The 22,795-nt window shown below is 44.2% G+C and overlaps 1 protein-coding gene across 1 annotated transcript; it reads right to left on the minus strand.

Moving 5' to 3' along the window:
- Positions 1-4,134: 4,134 nt before the first annotated feature.
- On the minus strand, positions 4,135-15,460 carry LOC147717259 (keratin, type I cytoskeletal 12-like). The gene is made up of 8 exons (XM_086924206.1): positions 15,048-15,460; positions 14,036-14,118; positions 11,174-11,330; positions 8,183-8,341; positions 7,647-7,772; positions 6,887-7,104; positions 6,593-6,642; positions 4,135-4,766 (listed from the first exon to the last, which is right to left on the minus strand). The coding sequence occupies exons 1-8, from the start codon at positions 15,390-15,392 to the stop codon at positions 4,663-4,665; spliced, it is 1,242 nt and encodes a 413-aa protein (XP_086780332.1). The 5' UTR covers positions 15,393-15,460; the 3' UTR covers positions 4,135-4,662.
- Between the last annotated feature and the right edge of the window lie 7,335 nt (positions 15,461-22,795).

The following is a 22,795-nucleotide window of genomic DNA, read 5'->3' on the forward strand; positions in this document are numbered from 1 at the left end:
AATCCAAGGCCACCTCGGTCCTAGGATCTTCTCTTGTTTTAACAACGTCACTGCCTTCCTCTTGTCCCTAGAAAGGATAGGCTTTTGCTGGATGATTTTTTTGTAGGTAGCAATTAAATACAGTTTATTGAAGTACACAGTGCAACTCACTCAACAGGCTCAAGCAGTAAAGATGACATAGTCATAAAATAGTCATAAAGGTTTGCATTTGTCACTGGCCTCTGGGCCTGAATGGACAATCCAGTTCTGAATAAGGATAAACAATTATCCAGATGCAGATTCCTTTCAAGTCACTCCAGTACAATACTTTGAAAATGCTTATGATAGCACAGTCTTTCTCGACCTCAAAGTGTCTCTACATCTCACGGGATGCTTCATTGTTTCCTTGGTTATAATTCTCATGTTATAGCATATACAGAGAATATGTTTTGAAGTTGTGCAAACCATGCCAACTGAAGGGAAATGAAAAAGTAGTATTTAACAGTGCCACTGTCAGATATCTTCATGGCGCGGAAGTCCCAATTTACATATCTCAAACGAGTTTATAATGTCTGTTGAAATTCGTGGATTTAAGAATAGTAAATCTATACTTCCCTATGTGCATTTGGCTTTCAATATTTTGCCCCTCAATATACTTTCCTTGAAATTCTTTAACCACAATATTTTGGGGGTCGATATTCAGTAGTACAATCATTCAGAAAAATTGTGTGCAAGACTACAACTGTGCCTTGTCACATGAACAGTCAGTGCACAACTTTTCTCACTATCTCATTTTATTTATTTATTTATTTTTTCCATTTGTATGGCGCACAGCTACCCAAAAAGGGTTTCCCGGCGCCGACAACAGGTTTGCTGACCACAAAATTTCGCTTAAGGGTTACAGAGAGTTATTTGTTATCTCATCCAAGTGTAAGCATTTATTCTGTGGCATGAAATCCGATAAAGGACTGCCCTGTGTATAACCGTTGAACACTACTTCCAAGGATGTACTAACCATTGCTAAACTAAGGAGATATATGATGTTATTCAAAGGTTTACATCTATCACTCACAGGCAAGAATTTAAAACAGGCCCTTGTTAGTTCTTGATGGTAGATTTCATTTTTCTTTCGCATTTTCAATACACATCTGAACTAAGGTGCGACTTACTTTTAATGTAATAGCCTTGTATCTATTATGATCTACTTTAGTATCAAAGGAAAGCCTTGAAGACTATGCAATAATGGGTGACTTTTTCTCATAACAAAGCTGAGAGATCAAATGTATCTAAATGTACTATGCATATTTCCAGGCTTACATGTAGAGGGAGGGAGTTATACTGGAAGGTATAGCAGGATATGATTCACCTAGCCCCATATCAGGTCAGTAGGCAAGAGATGAATGAGAAAAAAACAAAATGGATTCAACTGGAATTTTGAAAAGACAATTGTCCTACTCAATTTCGCACCAGTCATGGGGAGGTTAGTTGGCTGGACAGATTCACTTCTCTAGACATTTTGGCGACAGCTCCTTTAAATAAAATATGTCAGCACTTAATAAGACTGAGAGGAAAAAGAGATTTTATGACACCACAGCCTCTTTTTAAAAAAAAATCATGTCAGGTGCTTGAGTCTGAAAACAAACCAAACTGTATCCAGAGTTTTGAAAATGAGGACCTGAGAAAATTATTTGCAGATGTTTTCTCTATAAGTGTTCCTTACGAGGACATTTTCAATTAATAATAGCAGATGCATGCAGAATTGCTTTCTTTGAATTTACGTTTTCCGTTGCAAACAGTTTTGAAACACTAGAGATGTTCATTAAAATGTGGGAAAGCATCACACTTTGCCGAGGACAGTGTGTGTGTGTGTGTGTGCGTGTGTGTGGGTGTGTGTGTGTGTGCAAATTTATGCAGAATAGTTTTGTGCATGTCAGAAAGCATAAAACTTTGTTTGTGGCAATACACACATCTACGCTTAAAATATTTAAATCTGGCCTTCTAGGTGTGTGTACATATGTCCAAACGAGAAGTGCTCATATGCGGCAAGGGGAAATTTTCTGTTTATTCACCGCATCCAACTCGTTTTGGCACAGCCGGTCCTTGGGCGCACAATAGAGATAATGTTTAATGGGTGCCATCTTAGAATGGTGCGTCCTTCACAATGATGATTCTTCCCACTGGGGTGTGATTATCCTCCTCAAAATTTTATTATTGTATCTTATTTCTTTTTTTTTTTATGTCTTTGGTACCCCCATGCCACCCACTGAGGTTGTCTGGAGTGGTGTGGCTCACTGGTTAGAGGCGGCAGACCCGTAAGCAGAGAACGGCCCGGGACCAGGGTTCAATTCCTGACGCGGCAGGGTCGTGGTCCTGGGTCAAAACGGACTCGAACGAGGGAACACACTCGGCAACTCTGGGCATTAAGCTTGCCTCATCTCTACAACGGCCCCCCACAGATGCCGGGGATGCCTGGTTTCACCTTGGAGATACCCCGAAATGGACCATCTCACAGGGAAAACCAGGACGGGTTCCCCAGCGGTCTTCAGCGCCAGGATACTCCATGGAGTCGCAGTGCGTTTTACAAGTACACCCACATTAACATTAACATTAGTACCTCTGCCATTCCACATTGATTTGTTTATTTATTTATTTGAAAGGTGTTATATGGCGTAAACAAGACCCAACAGGGTATCAGAGCGCTGTACATTGTGGTTAAGAAGTTTCGCTGATAAAGAGGCCAATACATCACATTCACCAATGCAGAAAACAATAGAGCTAAATGTAGTGGCAACGGATGCACACTGCATGGTAGATCAGTGGGTCAGTGATGTGAAAGAATACTGATGGCTTGCAGGGGTACAGGTGGCTATTGAGAAATAAAGCTTTGATTTCAGTTTTAAAAGCAGCGGTAGAAAGGTTCGTTCTGATATAGGGAGGGAGAGCATTCCATATTCTTGGAGCAAGACCAGAAAATCTGCGGCTGTAGGTTCTCTTCTTTTTGAACTTGTGTGGCTTTAATGGTAGAGATCTTCTTAGGGCTCGATTCCCACCAGATAGTTCAAGCTCATTAGCCAAGTAAGTAGGAGTTTTCTGATGCAGCGCTTTATGAGAAGAGTTCTACCCTGAACATGCCAATTTCTAGTGTGCTTTCATTGCTAGGCGGTGCTTTGGGACCTGGACACTTTACCAAGATGGGGCACAGACATGATATGAAGTTCTCCCATGCAAGATAACTTTGGCCTACTGAGGCATAACTTCCCGCTGCCTTGCCACATCCTGGGACGCAATGCTTAAACTTGTATGCTAACAAAAAATTGGGCAACCCAATAGACCTTTGAAGGCTTGGGTAAATCAAAGCTAATAATTGGTAAGAGTGCCTACAAGCGAGTTGTTTTAACAAAAAACTTCTAGGATCAAAAAGAAATAAATGTATGAATCCCTAATTAGTGGCTTATAGCAAGTAAATTAACAAAATTAATTATATTCATTCAAGGCGAGTTCTATAAGATCTATAAGCCATTAATTAGGGCTTCATAAATTTATATTGTATGATTCTAGAAGAGTTTTTTGTTTAAAAAATCCCATGTAGGCCCTCTTACCAATTATTAAACCTGTATGCTGCCATTGATTATACCCACTTGGGCTTGATTCCTTTTATACTTGCATGTATTCAGGTACACGTGGACATTTATGTTATATTTAATTATTTGTTACCATGCCTGAGGCACCGTGACACCATTCTAGGATGACGGCCCTGAAACATTATCTGTATTTTGTATTATGTATTGTATTTATTTGAGTCTAGACTATGTTTGCAACTTAGGGTCATGTAACCAAGGCCCGGCTTGGCCGAAATGCGTCTGATCTGGTAAATAAACACTCAATTCCACCTTGCCCAGTGATTTCCTGCTTGTTTGGTTATATATATATATACACATATCTTACACTGTCATATGTCCGCCTATTCTGAGCATATGTTCTTCAAATGCCTCCTCAACTATAAATTCGGGAAACGAATGTCCCCCCACTGAATTCAGTACTACTTTGGATACCAAACTAACTTCCAGGAAATAAAATTAAATGATGATTTCTGAATACATAAATAGCGAAATTGGTGAAATGGTTTCTACCCTTTTGGGACCAGAAAATACACCCTTTTATTTTGCATTCAAAAGTATAGTTTATTGAATAATAATGGCACAGAAACAGAAATTTATATTTTCTGGTAAAGAGAGGCATAGAGACAAAGATAAATCCCAAAGTAAGAGCCTTGGCACAGTGAATAGCTCCACTTCCCAGCCGGCCCCCCGCCGAGGTGGCACTTTTTGGAGTCTTCAGAAGCACAGTCACAACCGATATTACGTTTAAAATGCTTTCCATTGACCCAAGTTTTAAAATGGTGGTAACCGATTATTCACTATTTATAAGGCACGTGATGACATCACGGGCGCCCTTCCGTTTTCTTAGGTGTCCTCTCGTTTCTTTTGGGTTGATTTGCTTGTATGCACGAGGGCTGCTGTTGTGTTGCTCAGTGAGCTAACTTGGCCACAGGATTCTGCGGTTATGTTCGAAGAGTTGAAACCCCACCAGAAAAAGCAGAAGAGTGCAAGGGTTTGTGCATCGCATCCGGTTGTAGGTTTCCCAGTCGATCAGCGGTTCCATAAGGAGAGGCCCAGCTTCTGTCTATATTTTCTGTTCACTTTGTTTCTCCTCTTGTGAGACTACTCTGCCGTCAATCACATCCTGGACGATGGTCTTCACAACGCGGCTTCTAACTGGCGCCGGGGCTGAAACAAGAAATGAAGAGGAAACCCATGGAATGCAGGTAGGATATCTTGAGAGAACAAAAGATGTGTATAAAGACAGAGAAGGTCGTGGACATGTTGGCTCACGTATGGAGTTCTGCACCTATTTTAGGACTCTGGAAATATATTTTGTCATCTACAATGCAATATTTTGTACCTAAATTAAACTTTACTCAGGTAGGCAAATAGATTTCTAAAACTGGTCTGGAGCATAAATATTCCAGTTGGTGCATGCACGGCGTGGGAATGTTCAAATTATAATGGCAGCCTTTCACCTGCCTTTCAACCTTAAGATTGTTGCAAGTGCCTCGTGAAAAGGTTCTCCTGATAGGGATTGTGCTTCTTGTGAATTTTATAGTTGGTATTGTACATAAGCTGAACGTTCTGTTTGGGGCATGTCAAGATATGAATATACAAATATTATCAGTAGGCACTAAGGTAAACATTCTCATGGCGATGCATGCGTCTCATGTAAGAATCCTAAAATGACCCCTCTTTGATCACTCCGTCATTGGTACATTCTGACCATCCTGACCTCTCTGGCTTAAACATGCCTAGACTTAGATGACCGTCTTCATATAACCCAGTCACCAGGCCCCCTCCAGTGCCTGCAGTTCTTCAGCCAGGAGTCGTAGGTAGGTCTCCACCTTGATCCCACAGCGAAGCTACTTAGTGGTAGAAAGGTGTGAGTGTACGCTTGAGGGAGAAGGTACCTTATATATGATCGATGAAGGAGAAATAAAGTGGGACCCCCACTGTATCAGGTATATTGAGTCCAGTACTCCGCATAACTATGAGTGCTTCACTTCAAACATTTGGAGGTGGAGACTAATTCAATAATTTCTGATGAAAAAAGAATTTATCATTTGTAAAGGAGTTACTTTTAATCAGGTAGAAATATAATGTAATTCTGGCCTTACATATCACTTATGGTTTATGTAAAAGAAATGTTTTCACTCCTCAAGAGGAAGATCACCCAAAAAATTGATGGTACATTATGGAGCCCACAAAACGATCTCAGAATCATCCAATCAATTTAGTATCCCGATCTTTTTTCCCTCCTTGTTTTCACGAGCACGTTTCTAGTGGAAGAGAAGCATGTTACGTTGTTACTTTGTTTGGCCTTCTCCTAAGTACTTGAGTTCTGCAAGAATCTAAAGACCTGTCTCTTCACCAAACGTGGCACAGACACAACCTACTCAGCACTTGCTTACCAGCGCCAGGATACACTCCCGTGTGAGTCGTGGGCTCTGTAGATACCCATCAAATAACATAATATAACATAACATGCAAAGGCATCATCATGAAATAGGGATGTATCGTTGTTCTACACTAAAAGAGAAAAGGAAAGAGGGAACAAGAGGGCCACTCCCATGTGCTAACTTTAGGTTTTAAAGTTGGGAAAAGGTGCCAGAAATTAAATTGGGAAAAAAATGACTAGATTATTCTAGTGCTTTGTTTTGTGGAACCTTTAATGCCTCAAAAAAGTGAAGGGCAGAGCTTCACTTTTTTAATTGCTTCCTTGAATTAGGCCTGCTTGAGCAGTATCACCTCTTTTCGTACTAATACATACAGAGAAGTTGGGCAGTGGAGGTCAAAATCCATAAAGGGAAAATACTTCCCCTATCAGATGGGATTTCAAAAACTACAGGACCCACTTTGGAACTATCTTTCATAGGAGTCCTTTGGTGGAAAACTTTATTATACTAGACAGGACCGCAAACACAGAGGTGGGAATATAGCACAAGAACCAGACACTGTGATATTCAGCCATTTTCAAAAAGCAAATAGAAAGGTGGAACACTTACCCCTGGATGAGTGAGAGCCATAACTCTTGGCCTTTTGGTCTCCATGGCCACTAAAAGGAAACAACATACATAAAGTTAACTGAGAATGTTCTCTCCTATAATCAATCTATAAGCATGTTTTGCTGTATAGACATGACAGGATTCCAGCAAGATGTTGCCTAGGGGTTTCCTAAATCTCTTGTTTGAGCGAGTTAGGGCTCCTCTCTTCACTGCAATGGTACCCCAGGTGAAGAACTTTGCCTGGAACCTAAATATTGCTAAAGTGTAGGTGTTCAGGATTTGCCATCGTCTTACCTGCCCTGACCCTCTAGCAGGCACCGGTAGGTCTCAATCTCCCTCTCCAGCCGGCTCTTGATGTCCAGGAGCTGCTCGTACTCTGCCATGTTGTTCTCCATCTCTTCCTTGATTCCTTCAAGTTCCTCCTCTAGTTGACTGATCCTCTCTTGAAGGTGTGCCAGCTGGGCGCAGTAGGTCCCTTCTGTTTCTGCCAAGTTGGCTTCAAGGGATTTTTTCTGTGTGTAAAAAAGACAAGATGTACACCTGAAACAACCTGATGGAATGTGTTCTAGATGGCAATGGGCCAAAAGTGAAGCAAAATGGCGGTAGCCTTCATCCCTTCCCCCACATCCAGAATAATATACTGCAGTCAAGTACATTTAGGTATGAAATTCAGGTATAGACTTCTGACTAATATTGATAGGTGCAGCTCAGCCAAGATGTCAGGGTTCATATGTGACTAGCTTCTCCAGTTCAGATTTTTTATTTGCATTCTGGGACTTGTTGGTATATTTTATCCCATTATAAAACTAGCTTTACGAGTTCTGGAAAATAAAGAACTGTAGAGGGACCCAAGCGAGGACCTAAGAAACTTGGCAGTTATGCAAGTGCCTTCAGACTAAGGAGGGAATCCTATGTGCTATACAAGTGATGATTTCATAATGTTCTTAGGTTCATCAAAACCTTCCCCAATGAATTTCTGAACCAATAATGCTTTGAAATATTTGCCAACAGGGATGTCTCTTGAGAAACAACTTGTATAATTGTCACAACTTACCATCGTCAGAGCTGCTTGCAGGTCAATTTCCATGGCCTGGAGGCAGCGTTTTAAGTCGTAGACTTCTTTTTTGCTTGTCTGCACCTCCTCAGCCCCAGCGGAGATCTCTTGCTTGATTGCAATGCTCTAGGAGACAGCATGAACAACTTTCACATGTTTAGACTGCACAAAAAGTGATGGATAAACTGCTTGAAGTAGTCTCAGCGACTGATAGTTGCTCTGGGATGTACTCCATTCCAGCATTTTTAGATTATCTGTGCCATTACAGAAAGAGACCAACAATTTACAAATCCATATTAAAAGCACACATCCTCCCAAACCTAAGGCATCAGAGTGGACTAATCTGTAGGGACTCTGTGTGGCTGGTAAGCCCTGGGTAGAGTCAGTCACGTGCTACGTAGAGCCTAGAGTGGGACTGACTTGGTGACATCCGTATGGGCATTTCATGGTACATTAGGGTCTTGAAAAATATCTAGGTTTTCCATACTTCAATCCTTGTAATCCCACAGCCCACACAGCATTCCTCCCCTCCTCACCGCTTCCAGGAACTTTGCTTCGGCATCCCGGCGATTCTTTTCCGCCATTTCCTCGTACTGGCTTCGCATGTCGCCGAGGAGTTTCAGTAGGTTGATGCCTGGAACAGCATTCATCTCTACGCTGAGATGCCCTTCTGTTCCCAGTAGTCCCTTCAGTTCCTGCAGGGGGAGTAACAGCATGTCAAGGGCATTAACCACTACTAACCATAGGCAAGAATACAAGGGTATCTTTCTCTGCTCTTTTTATAGGCCTTTTAAATAAGTCAGTTCGCGAAGATGCCACAATAACATCAAAAATTTGACCAGTAACCCACCCTTGGTCCCTTTTGCACCATCTATTGGCTTGTTAGGTGGGAGGAAAGGGGCAATGATTGCACATTACAGGCAGAACTATGGTATTTGAACTATATTTACTTACTTTTATCTCAGTCTCTTCTGATCCCTGACATCAGTGAAGGCAAGAGCAGTGAAAGAGGTGCCAAAGGGTATGTCAGTGGCTGCAGCTGCTATCTCTAGCCATCACTTATCAACATCCATTATTACTTTCACAAAACAAGTCATAACCTAGTTGGCTGTTGTGGATCACCACACATCAAATACCGCTATAGAGCAGAACATGGTTACTGTTTTGTAGCGGCATCGTATTCTCCAAAGGGGATCTCAGTAGATATACCTTTAAATTATAGCACTGCTTTTTAGTTTTTTTAAGTGCTACACTGGAGGTTACCCTTAGGTCATATTTGGGACACTATGACGCAGCAGATGAATTGCTGTGTCTGATGTAATAGACACCATTTCAGTAATTTTTCAGTCTAGAAATTGGACGATGTGTTTTCAGCAGTAAGGTTGTGAGGTCTGCTAGTAAGGAGATGCAGTCTAGTTGCAGGCAGATGGTTCAGCAGACAAATTGATTGCTGCTGAGATCTGGTGTAAACTGCAAGTCACCGGTTCAAAATCCTTCACAACGGCAACTCGGTGTTTCACTCTTCTAAGGTTATGCAAATTGAGTATCATTACATTGGAGAATGGTATCCATTGGTAACAGCACCACCTTGTTTAAAGTGCTTAAAAAATGGTATTGACTAGAGAGTTTATGAAGCTGTGGTCTGAGCGAAGGTCCTATAGTGTGAGGGAAAATGTATGCTCGATTAGAAAGCGGTATGTTTGTGAATGAAAAGACCTGGCACAGGCCGGGTGGTGGACTGTTACGGAGAAGATGTGGCTTGGAAGGGCTATGGGCCATATGTATCAAAAAGTCATTTTGCGATTCTCAAATAGCGATTTTTTACGAATCGCAAAATTCTATGTATGTAGGATTTGCAATAAATTTTGTGAATCCTACAAATTCCTTAATTGCGAATCTGAAATTGCAATTCACAATTAAGGAATACCTCCCCATTCATTCCTGTGGGCTAGAGGCCCATAGGAATGAATGGGAAGACATTCTCAATTTGCAATTAGCAATTAGCGAATCGCAAATTGAGAATGCAATTTCAAGGGTGCAAGGGTGTCAAAAGGACACCCTGCTGCACCCCTGAAATAAGCATGGGTGCACATGTGGCACACATACATGCCCTCAGGGCATGTGTGTGCGTCAAATGGCACTTTAAAAAATACAAAAAAGTGAATTTTTTCAAAGAAATCGCGAATGTGGTAATTTACGATTCCTTAAGGCGAAATTGCACTTTTTTAATGCTTTTAACATTGCATTTAAGGAATCGCAAAATTTGCGCTTCCTTAAATGCAATCGCAAAATAAGGAATCACAAATTTTGCGATTCCTTATTTTGCACACAGATTTGCTTCATACATACCATTTAGCAAAAATGCGATTGCAAATGCCGAAATTCGGCGAATTTCTGCGTTGTCAAACGCATTTGTGCTTGAAACATATGACCCTATGTTCTTATAGGAAGGTATATCTGTCAAATAGAAATTTCATTTATCAGTAGGAAATTATGATCTGATAGAACACAGGAGATTTAGGGTCTAGGAGAAAAAAGGCAACTTTGACCACCAAAAAGAATAAATGGTAGGTGATGCTGTCAATTAGAAAGATACATTTCCTTCGGAAAAAATATATTGTCTAAGAAGAAGAGCGATGTGTCCCCTAGCAAAAAGAAGTGGTTCAATAGTCATTGCTCTGAATTTGAATTCATGAGTTTCAAACTCCCTTGCTTTGCACTCCTATCCCATTTGTTTTCTCTCCATGTGCCCAAATCACTCAATACTGAGAGTTCACATTTTGTTGAAACCGGAAACATATGCATTAATGTTTTCCAATGTAATGTATTTAAACTTTCCTTGTTTGCCAATCTGATTATTTCTAGAAAAAGTTCACAAGGATTCGAAAAATGATTGAATTATTCCGGTGAATGATAGTCCACCCTCCAGTTTCAAGTTATCCTCTCTCCCCAATCATAAAAAAAACATAACTGAAACCTGGGCAGAAATGCAGCAGGCTAAAAAATAACATTGCTGCCAAAGCTACATTTCTGGGGAACACAACATATGTTCTTCTTAGAGCTAAAGTCTGAGCAAACATGGGATGCTGTTCACTGCTCAGGTGTTTCTGGTGTGCAATGCAAAGCTTAGATGATAAACTGTGTGATGGTGCATTGGTCTTAAGTAAATTTTCGGCCAAGGTGTTGAGAAATATCTTTCCGACACAAAAACTCCTAGTATACGGTATCCCTGGCGTGAGAAATGGGAACTATTTAGGCTCTTTCAAGGAAAAATGATAGAAAATAATGTGACAAATGTTCTCAGCTGTTAGCACAATTCAGTTTCCCTCAACATATTGTGTACCAAGTCTTTAAAGAAAGATAGCTCAAAACACAATTACAAAGGCTTTTGTCACAGATTTGTACAGAAGACACACAACAAAGGGTAAACTTTGAAGAATCAGAAAGCGCATTTTAAAGGCGTGTAATACAGGTTTTTGAAATCCAACTATGTCAGTACCAGCACTGTCATGCCACATTGCGCTTACTTCTTCGTGGTTCCTCTTGAGGCAAGCCAGCTCCTCCGTCAGGTGTTCCACCTCTCCCTCAAGGTCACAACTGGCCACACCCAACTCAGTGAGCACCTTGCGCAGCCCGTTGGTGTCGGTCTCCACGCTCTGGCGCAGGGACAGCTCATTCTCGAACCTGGGGGAAAAAAGTAACTAGACGTGAATAACAGCCAAGGAAAACCACATCTGAAAGATCAAGGAACATATTATCAAGGGGGTTTATCTCCGCTTTTTTGGCTTTAAAAGCCAAGAAAGCGGAGATAAAATCATCTCCCTATTACCTAGCTGTCGATAACACCAGTTAGCGACAGCTAGTAGGAGATAGCGACCATCTTGGGCCCCGCTTTGCATGTCAGTGATATTTATCACTAATGACATGCAAAGTGGGCGTGCCAAGATGTTAGCGACTGAAAACAGTTGCTAACATCGCTATCTCCTATTACCAACTTTTGGAGATATTTGCGCTAAGCGTGAATATCTCCAAAAGCTAACACCTGCCCTGAGCAGTTCTTAGCCATGTTATCCAATGGGAGGTGGATAACATGGCTAAGAGCATTAGCTCGGTAATGCATGAATATCGCTGACTTTTCAGCGATATTCATGCATTGCGGCGATTTTTATCGCATTTGCAATAAACCTTGGTAATACCAAGGTTTATTTGCGGTAAAAATCGCCACAGCTCAGCGGTAAATTTTTGTCTCTAACCAAGCAATATCGATAATTATCGCTATTGCTTGGTAATATGCCCCCAAGTTCTAAAACTGAGGCTCCAAGCAGGTAAATTAAAGTTTGCAACAACATATTGCCAGAAGCCCTACGTCACTTCAAATGTGCTACTAAATCCGTGTGTTTAAAAAAATATATGTATTAGTCCAATATTGTGAAAGACATTCATGTAATTTCTCTTTAAATAGCCTACTCTGTGTTTTGGTCTTTGCATGCAAGATTAGTGCCTACCAAACCTCCCACCATCCGAGTCAAATATGACTATTGGTACAGTAAGGTAATAAGAACAGGGTTACGATGGATCTCATGGTTATTGCACTTCTGATATTTGTCTGTAAACTGATAAAACACAAATAGTGCTTGTATCATTCTAAGGTCAATGAAACCATTAGCATTGCATTTCTTACTAGGTAACACCTGGTGATAGCGCCTAGAAGGATGGAGTTTGTGGTGGGCACTAGGGCATATTATCAAGCAGGGCGTTAAAAATTATCGCTGTTTTAGCAGCAGAAAACTGGCGATAATGGGCTTGATAATATGCCCTTGTGAATTCCCATAGAAGCCCATGTTCTGGTGCAAACATGGGCTTCTATTGGAATTCTCCAGGTCATATTATCAAGCCCATTATCGCCGCTTTAGCTGCAGTTTTCTGCCGCCAAAACGGCGATAATTTTAATGCCCTGCTTGATATTATACCCCCTAGGTTGCTTGAATTAAAAATGTGGAGAGAAAAGTTTGAGTATTCAGGGGCATATTATCAAGAAACGGCTTTGTATTTATCGCCGCTTTAGCGGCAGAAAACTGCCACTAAATCAGCGATAATGGGCTTGATAATATGCCCTTGAGAATTCCAATAGAAGCCCATATTGTCACCAAAACATGGGCTTCTATTGGAATTCTCAAGGGCATATTATCAAGCCCATAATCGCCACTTTAGCAACAGTTCCTGTCGCTAAAGCGCCGATAATTCTCACGTCGTTCTTGATAATATGCCCCTCAGGTACGTTCCAGAAGTTATCCCAAAAGATTAAGGGTCTGAATACTACTCATCTGGCAAACAAACAGACGACCTCTATGAACAGAATCAAGGTAATTGAGCTGTGATGATCTTAAACAAAAGGTAAACTGTTTTCTGCTCAGAAGATCCCTCTACGGTATATGATTGTGCAGCACAGCTAAGCTAACCAGAGAAGTCAGTGAAATGCATTCCAGCCACACTATCCTCATGTGAGTCCTCAGTATATATTTTCAATTGATCTCAGTTGCTGAGAAAACTTCAAGCATGTCACCCATCTTTGTGTTGTTTCAGTGAGCGAACCGTAATCTTGTACTTCTCTCTTAAAGAAAGATTATTTCACAAGTAGGAAAAAAGGAAAAGGTAATTTAAAGTCTATTCATTAGAAAGAAAATATATGGGTTCAAAGTAAACATAATTGCCATATTTAATGTTTTGAAATGTATTTGAATGGGTAATTTTCTCAATATACGTGGCTTCACATAGAAGGCATGGATTAGGTGGGGATATATTGAGAAAGGTGAGTGAGGTTATATGTGGTCACTGAGTACAGCACCGAGTAAATGACCTTTGTTGGGCAAAGGTGTGAGGGAAAGAGTGGAAATGGAGAGGTCGTCAGCCATTTGAATGTTCAGATTCATCACAGGTGAGTCCAATGATTGAGCCTTGTCTCAAGGGCCAAATCCTCCCTGACTCACAAGGTCAAGGTGGTGGAGGAGATGTCCTCAGCCACCGTCTGGAAGGCGGTTCATCTGTGAGGGTCTAAACCAAGCCCTAAGATTTCAAGGTCTAAGAGGTATTTATGAGAAGGATTCGTGCTTTAGTTATCCTTATATTGGCAAGTGGTGGTCCTGGTGTGCCTGGCAAGCCTAGGAAGAGTCCATGTGGCAATGGTAATACCCTTACCAAGGGTGCGAGCAAGTATTGCAACACCTAAGCAGAAGGCTGTTCCAGTGATCTAGTCTACTGAAGACAAGGCTATGTAGAAGAATTAGCGGGGAAGGAAAAGAAGGTGAGGACAGTCAAGAATACGTTGGAATTTGGATAGCTCTGTCTCTCTGATAAGGACTTGCCACAGATGGAGAAATGGACAAACTTACTTAAGTTTGAAGTCTTCACCGGCTAGTCTGGCATTGTCGATGTGCAGGACGATCCTGGCATTGTCAGTAGATGCACAAATGATCTGGAAGACAATAAAAGTTTACATTGAAGACCATGGTGCAGCGGGTGGAGTGTCATTTCCAAGAGGGCAATTCGGTCCTTCTGAAAATAAGTCACTAATCCTGCAGAAAAAGATTTGGACACGTTTAGATGGTATACAACCTTTACAACAAATCTTTTACCACGCACTACCAGTACAACGCAGTCATTACAACGCAAACCATTACAACGCATTGCGCTGGGGGGCACTCTAGGATAGGGAATAAGTTTAATTTACTATCCAACACCTTCCCTAGTGTCCACGGGGACTGGAGTTGGAATAGTAAAGTAAACTATTCACTATCCAGCACCCCAAAGCGCTATGCGTTGTAATGGTATGAGTTGTAAATACCGCGTTGTAAGGGTATGCATGGTAAAAGTATGCGTTGTAACGTCATACATCCGTTTAGATTGTTTTATGAAACGTTTCCGACAATTCAATCTGGTGCATGCACATAGTATCCCTTTCCCGCGCTCCCTATGTCACTTAATATTTCGGGCACCACCATGCAATATCAGTTGAAGCATCATGTGGTTTCATAACTCCAGGAAACCATTTTTCTGCATTAGTTTGCAGTTTTGTATAGTGCGAGTTCGACTCAAAGGTATTGGAGCACCTTGCGCTCTTTGGTAACAGTTTCATTCAAGGAAGGTGATGGTCCATAAATAGGGCACGACAAATACACGACACGACAAATACAGACAGAGTGCCCTTCTTTACACATGAAGGGAAGAAAATGTCCTGTACTCCGTGTAAAGTCCTACTCGAAACTATGAGAGACGAAATCCCCAACTCCAAACACTTAAAAAAGTAACAATTAATTTCTGCATTACTCACTACAGCAATAACAAGGAATGATGTCATCATGTACATCAGTAGGCCCAGTTTTTAATGATTTATAATGTTCTTACCTTTTTTTGAAACTCTGCAATGATGGTGTAGTATTTGCTGTAGTCATGAGCCACTGCTGGACGGTGGTGTGCATACCAATCCTTGATTTTGTTCTCAAGCTCCAAGTTGGCACATTCCAGTTGTTTGACTTTCTCCAGATAGCTAGCAAGACGGTCATTCAGGTTTTGCATGGTCTGCTTTTCCCCAGCAGAGAGGAGGCCCTCGTTGCTGGGTTGGCTCCCAATAACTGCATTGTTAAAGACCCCTTGGAAACCTCCAAAACCGCCTTGGAAGCCACCAAAGCTGGCGCCACCACCAACCATTGAAGCCCGGCTGGAACCAGCACTATGTTGGGTGTAAGACATGATGCTCCAGAAGAACTGCTACCCTGCAAAGTGGCACTGAGTGGGAAAGTAGTGGGTGCTGGTGAATGGCTGGATGTGTGAGCCTTTAAATACAAACCGTAGTGGGTGTTTCTTTTCGAAGAGTAAACTGCTATATCAACAATTTTGTTTGAAGGTCAGACTCTCCCTCTAATTATTATAGGTGTGATTAATTAATATCCATTTCTCATCTAATTCTGAATCAAGATAAAGCAGGTGGGGCAACTCTAAGCATTTACTTTAATTGTTGTAATTTTTTCATCTGGTTTCTTCAAAGCACTGCCCCTTCTTATCGATTCATTTGTATGCAAGGAACATTAATAGAACCTTTGCAGCAGTCACTTTGAAGTGTACAGGTTGTGGCACATGCCACCACAAAAGATGACTACACAGAACTGAAGTATCCCGGAAGTACATTAGAAATCTTGCTAATTGGATGCAATGGCAGATGATAAGTCGGTGCTCTGAAAGGAGGCTTGTAGCATTATGCAAGAGTAATTAATGAGTGAATACATAGAAGAATATGAAATGTATACCACATGGTGGTACAGACTAACTTTTTTTGCAAATAAGGACTAGCTCGTAATGGCCCCTTAATCACAGATATTAAAGGGGATGAGGTTTAAAATCAAGTCTGGAGATAGTGCCTAGCAGCCAAGGTGCTGACCTTGAAGTCAAGAAACCTGGATATTCGCTTTGTCACTTGTGTGAAAGATCACATAGGTCTTTAACAATCACTTTAATTCTATGTCTGTCCAGTTGAAAAAGTGCAATGTAAAGTTTCAACTACAGTCCAAATACATGTTTGCCTCATCATAGTGCCCCCACTTTGCAAGTGGATTTGGACGGTTTTCAATTTCTTCCCAGTCGGTTTTCCACGGAATATTGTAATTTCACTGAAAAGGTGAAAACATACAGAAGGTTTCCTCTTGTATGGTGTGCACTAGGCTGTTTCTCACAGGAATATTCATAATGCATTTTTACTGCGCTGTGAGTAGGAGTAAGCACCTTTTTTTAGTTGAAACTTGAAGGAATACGCCCTGGGCATAACAGAAGGGTTCTGCAGATGGACACATTTCTTTGGGGGTGGAGAAAACATCAAACGAACATATTCAGCCGACACCTCTATTAAGCGCTGCCTTTTGCCATTCACACACAGAGCCCTTCATGGTCAGCTCGCTGCCCCTGCTCCCCTCCTGCTTGCTCCTCATCTGCATGCCCATGGCTTCTCCTGCTTGGCCTCAGGGCTCATCTTGCTGCCCAAGCCCCTCCTCCTGCCTGCCCTCTCTTTCCAGCTGCATGCCTCTGGCCCCTCCCACCTGCTCTCCATGGTCGTCATGCTGCTCATATCCCCTCAATTCCCTCCTTTTTCCCTGAGCATGACCTTGCCCCTTCCTCCTCCTCTCCATGTTCCCTTGTGCTGACCTTTGCCTTCTCGGCTGACTTATCGTGGTAAGATTGCTGCCCTTTCCCCTCAAGCTGCCTGCCCTCATTTCACTATCTGCATGCCCCATCAGGCCAGGTCAGCTTATTGCCCCGGCCGACCTCCCCAACGTGGTCAGCATGCTGCCCTGTCCCCTCCTTCCTGCCCGTTGTTCCCTGTGTGGTCCTGCCCCTCCCTCCCTCCGGGGCCTGTTGTCTGCCCCTCCCTCCCTCCGGAGCCTGTTGTCTGCCCCTCCCTCCCTCCGGAGCCTGTTGTCTGCCCCTCCCTCCCTCCGGGGCCTGTTGTCTGCCCCCTCCTCCCTCCGGGGCCTGTTGTCTGCCCCCTCCTCCCTCCGGAGCCTGTTGTCTGCCTCTCCCTCCCTCCGGGGCCTGTTGTCTGCCCCCACACAGGCAGGCCATTCTTCTGAGGTCAGTTTGCGCCTCTGCCCCTCCCCTCTGCTCTCTATTGTCAAGTCTGTGCAACTGCAGAATCATTTCATCCATTTGTGACCATTGTTCGTCTACTTCCATTCTGCCCTGGATGGTGGGGTTGCTGCTACTAATCACCCCCTTCCTGCCCTCTGTTCTCCAAGCCCATGCCCTTGCTCCCTCCCTCCTGCATGGTCCTATGTGCGACCATTGCCCATGCCGCTGTTCCACCCCCTTGCCTCCTTTGTCTGAGTCTGTGCCCTTGCCACTGTTCTCCCTCCCTCGATGCTTAGCTTGCCCTGTGCCTACCCTGCTTCCCCCTGCCCTCTTATGTCCATGTGCATGCCCACGCACCCTCCCTCTCACCCTCTATTTTCCATTCAGCTGTTGTTGCTCATTGTTGCTTTTTCCAGCCCTGCTTGGTCCATTGTGATGCCACTACCCCTCCTGCCTGCCCTACATTGTCACCTGGTTGCCAATTTCACTTCTCCCTCTACCCTGGCTTCCACTTTCCGAGTCCATGCCCCTGTCCCCTGCCACTTGCCCTCCATGGTCCATCGTGCTGTTGCCTGCCCAGCTTGGTCCATTGTGCTGCTAGAGCCCTGCTGCCCACCCTGTTTAGACTGTTTTGCAGCTTGCCCTCTGTAATTTGGGTCCAGCCCCTAGCCCTACCCTTCTTCCCTCCACGGTCTTTTGTGCATGCCTTTACCCCCTATCTCTTGCCCACCACAATCTGTTGTTCTGCCAGTGATCATCCCGTCTGCCATGTGTGGTCTACTGTGCTGCCCTGCCATTCCGACCTTTCCTGCATGTTCAAGCTTGCTGTCCCTGACCCCACCACCTTCCCTCTATTGTCCATGTGCGTACCCATACTACCCCCTTGTGGCGACCCATGAAGGGTTGTGCTTCCATTGCCTCTCCCACCTGCCCTGCTTGGTCAGCTTGCTGCTTCTACCCTGTCCTGCTCACTGTTGCCCTTCATTAAGTTCCTGCCCTCCATATTCTGCTGCGCTGCCACTGCCCTTCCTGTCTGTCCTGTGTGGTCCTTTGTGCTGATAATGCACCTTCCGCATTCCCTGTGTGGTCAGCTGGCTGTCTGTGAACCCTCCCCCATCCTGCATTGTCTGAATTTGTGCCACTACCCCACCTCCTACCTTCACTGTCCATTGTGTTGCCACTGCCCCTTCCTCCATGGTCCACTGTGCTGCCACTCTCCCTCACACCTGTCCTGCATGGTTAGCATGTTGCACCTGCCTATGCCGCTTTTGTCCCTCCCTTGTCTGAGTCCATGCCACTAACTCATCCCTCCTGCCTTTATGGTTTATTGGCAGGCCCCCACCCCCTCCCTATTGCCCTCCAAGGGCTGTTGACCTGGCATTTCCCCTCTCGCCTTCTCTGCTTGGTTAGCTTACTGCTCCTTCCACCTGCCCTCCCTTGTCCATGTTTGTGCTGCTGCTTGTTCCTGCTTGCCCTTCATGGTCCATTGTGCTGCCACTTCCTTTCCTTATGCTCTTTGTGGTCTGTTGTGCTGCCAATACCCCTGCTGCTTGCCATGCAGTTTGCTGCCCTTACCACTTCTCTTCTGCCCTCCATTGTCTGAGTCCGTGTCCCTGCCCTATTCCCCTGGCCCTCCATGGCCTCTGGTTTTGCCACTCATGTCTGTCCTTTGTGGTCCATAGTGTCACCACTGCCACTCCTGCATGCTGGATTTGGTCATCCTGCTGCCTCTGCCCCAGCTCCTTCTCCCGTGCCCACAGACCTTGCCCATGACCCCTCTCCCCACTGTATTGTAATGAACAACTAGAATGCTAACATTCTGTATTTATTACAAAAGTGTGGCATGGCTTAAGTAATCGTGATGGAATCAAAACTGTAAAACCTAAAGTAGTTCCTTTAAAAGTGGACACAATGAGGGTGGTCTTTTTCCAATAGAAATTATGGTTAGTGCTCTAAAAAGCCTAAATAAGGACACATTTTCAGGGGTCTCAAGTAGCAACAAAGGCTCTATTAACTAACTGATATTTTTATGTTTTTATTCAATTGATCATTTGATTATTTGCTACACGAGTTACTTACGTGTTTTGCACACTTCTCACATTGGGCTACATGTAGGTGATATTTGGGCTGCATTTGGGCTCTTTTATCTCTGGCACCATCTTGTGAGACTTTTTTTGTTATCAAACTACCTCGTTTCCTTATTCGCTGCAGTATGCTGTACAGGAAGTGCTTTCAGTTTTACAGCTTTAATTCCATCAAGATGATATTCCTATATGCCACATTTCTGTCAATAAATTCTGAATGTTAGCACTCTAGGTGCTCATTCAAACACTATGGTAATGCAAGACTTGATCATCAGGGCGTTCACTGGTGGCTACTGCTGGTGCTGAAGTATATGTTCCAATCTGTGTCAGAACGTCTAACTGAAACGGATGAGAAAGATTTTTGACAACTATAAAATTTGCCCTAATTTGCTTCATACAGTACTAACCGTAAATTCGATGGTTGGACCGGAGACATCAGATTAGGGGTGGGTGGATTTTCACTCCGTGGAAATCTGTGGAGTTACATAAAAAGTCAGCGAGATTCCCGTAAGCGAGCGAAATTCGGCACGTAGTGCTGCTCGGGTTGACTGTTTGCACTGCAAGCTTGCTCTACTCTGTAAAATCCATGCAAATGGCACTACGCAATGCGCCAGAGGGCTCTGTTTAGGTCACGACTGGCGTACACTGCGCAGCAGTGTCGCGCAGCTCGAGAAATTTTGTTTTCAAGAGTATGGGGTTTGACCGGCCTCTCTCTTCAATTGGCTAGTTCCTTAAATGGAGGCTAGCCATTGGAAGAGCGATGTGTCACTCATTCTGGGAGCAGATTCGTGGGCGTTCCGGTGTATTTTTTAAGCTCTGCCCCTTTTGTTTACGTCATGCGGCAGTGGGCCATTGTGGGTGTTGTCTTATTTTTTTTTTGTCACTATGTTTGCGGCCGCCATTTTTTCATGGAGCTGGGGTGTGCAAGTTCGATCGGGAGCATTGGTGAGTGTTCGCTTTTCTTGTTCAACTTCTACGCACTCTGACGTCTGCGAACTCCGTGAGGCGTAGATCCCGACATGCTTTAAAGGCGAATGTCTGCAACAGCGGCAGTGTGATATCACTGGATGCGGTCACCATGCCGTGCCTGAGCCTATTTATTTAAGACCCTGTCCAGTGGTTGGAGCTCCTCGATACAGTGAGTATGGTTACCTCGAGATTGGTGGGTGAAACGCTGCTGCTACGGGACTTTGCTTCCCATTACCGCATGTCGAGGCGCTCACGTGTATTAGTTTGATGCCAGAACCATTGCGGGTATTTTGAACTGTAGTCCGCTGCCCCCGCCACGCAAGCCCATTGCTATTAATGCCGACGTAGCTGATGCTGTTCTATTGGTCAAGAGCTGCGAGCGCCGTGAAACTTAGCCTGCGGTCGACGCCCCGAGCCCCCTCCCCCTTTTTGTAATTATATCACTGCATATAAAGTCTGTGATGACACTGGCTAACCGGTGATTTGTTCCCAGTGCTATGTGTGTCAGCCCGCAGCTCCATGCCTCGCATTTTTCATGATCGTATTGGCAGAGGCCCCTCTAATACCGCTCTCTTTGGCCCATGGATGGCAATTATATTGTCAGAACAGCGTCTTGATGCAGTCTATTGCTGACAGCTAGAGCAGGGCTCGAGGCCTCCCACTTCATGGCCTCTGGCTATACCTCTGACCCCGGCACGTAGTGTTCCCACGGCATGTTGTACCCCTGGATGCGGAATACTAAGGCCCAGCAGCCAGTGCGAAGCAGATGCGGAGCTCCGTGCACAGGTGAGCACTGCCCGGCCGCCACTAACTGTCCCACAGCCGCCTCTCTGCTACGCGAGCAGCAATCACTTCACCGCCCCCGCAGCACTCACCTCAAAGCCACTCACTCACCACTCACCTCACTGACACACAGCCACCATTCACCTATCTGACATACAGCCACCATTCACCTCACTACCCCGATGCAAGATTCACCTCACAGCCTCGCAACCATCAATCATCTCACTGACACACAGCCACCATTCACCTCACTACCCCCGCTGCATTCAAATCACAGCCACTCAATCCCCAATCATCACACTGACACAGTCACTATTCTCCTCACTGCCATGTAGCCACCGGTTAAAGATGTGGCTTAACGACTAGAGCGGCCGACTTTGAAGCTGGGAAATATGGTTCGAGTCTGGCAGAGTCTCAAGCATCCTGTGACTCTGGGCAAATCACTTAACACATAATCTCCCCTCGCGTAAAAAAAAATGTATGTGTACGTCTGTAATGCAACTGGTGCCCCTGTAAAGCGCTATATCGAGTTCGCGCAATATAAAACTGCAGCATCAAAAAAACTGTCCCACAGCTATCTAAGCTCACTCATTCAGAGCCACCACTCGCATCCCTGCCATGCAGCCCTCAATCACCCCACCGCCCCAGAGTCCTTACTCATCTTACCACCACAGAGGCTTCACTCACCACATCTGCACACACACATCGCTCATCTCACTGGCTCGCCGACACCACTCACCCCACTTTATTTTACAGTCACCACGCACCTCACTTACACACAGCCACCCTCGCCTCACTGCCATGCAATCAAAACTCACATCGCTGCCACACAGCTAATACTCACCACAAGCCATCACTCACCTCAATCCCACGCAGCTTTCTAATGTGGTACAAGGAAGACGCTCAGATCACAGGTCCGTGATGATTAGACACCTCACAAAAATGAATCAAGTTGATTGTAATATTCTACTGTTAAAGCCTGACTGATCTGAGAAGCTCATAACTTGAGGCAGGAGAAAGAGCAATGGAAATGCAGACAAGGCCTGTGTTCCTCTGCAGGCAAAATGCATCTTCTCCGCAGAATCACCAGTGCAGTATCACCCGGTGGTGAGCGAACACCGTGACTCTAACAGCTTCTTGCTCAGCAGCTCTGCTCATTTCGCCACATCCTGCTGCGTTAAGGAGATTGCCTACTGCCATATTGCCTATGGCGCGGGGATATTAACTAATTTGCACAGAATCACTGGGCAGTGAGCAAACGTCGTAACTAGATTCAAAACTATTGTAAACATATATAGGCTAATTTCTCAGTCTTATCTATACCACAATCTATTTTGCGCCCTGAATTAGGTCCTAAAAGCAGCGTGTTGTTGTCTGTGTGTGTGGCTCTGTGTGCGTGGCTCTGTGTGTGTGTGTGTGTGTGTGTGTGGCTGGGTGTGTGTGTGTGTGTGTGTGGCTCTGTGTGTGTGTGGCTCTGTGACTCTGTGTGTGTGTGTGTGGCTCTGTGTGTGTGTGTGTGTGGCTCTGTGTGTGTGTGTGTGGCTCTGTGTGTGTGTGGCTCTGTGCGCATGTGGTTGTGTGTGTGTGTGTGGCTGTGTGGGGGTGTTTGGCTCTGTGTGTGTGGGTGTGTGTGTGTGGGGGTGCAAATGCAATAGGTCTCGCATTTGCAAGAGATTAAGCTATTGGCATTGTGAATGACAA

This window comes from Lissotriton vulgaris, chromosome 5 (assembly GCF_964263255.1).
Source record: "Lissotriton vulgaris chromosome 5, aLisVul1.2, whole genome shotgun sequence".
In the NCBI taxonomy this organism is placed as follows: Eukaryota; Metazoa; Chordata; class Amphibia; order Caudata; family Salamandridae; genus Lissotriton; species Lissotriton vulgaris.

Coding starts and splice junctions, on each gene's coding strand:
- LOC147717259 (XM_086924206.1), bottom strand. CDS start 15,392: ATGTCTTACACCCAACATAGTGCTGGTTCCAGCCGGGCTTCAATGGTT. Junction 11,331..14,035: donor GGTGAAGACTTCAAACTTAA/GTAAGTTTGTCC, acceptor TTTTTCCCCCAG/GTTCGAGAATGAGCTGTCCC. Junction 4,767..6,592: donor TGGCTCTCACTCATCCAGGG/GTAAGTGTTCCA, acceptor TTCTTGTTTCAG/CCCCGGCGCCAGTTAGAAGC.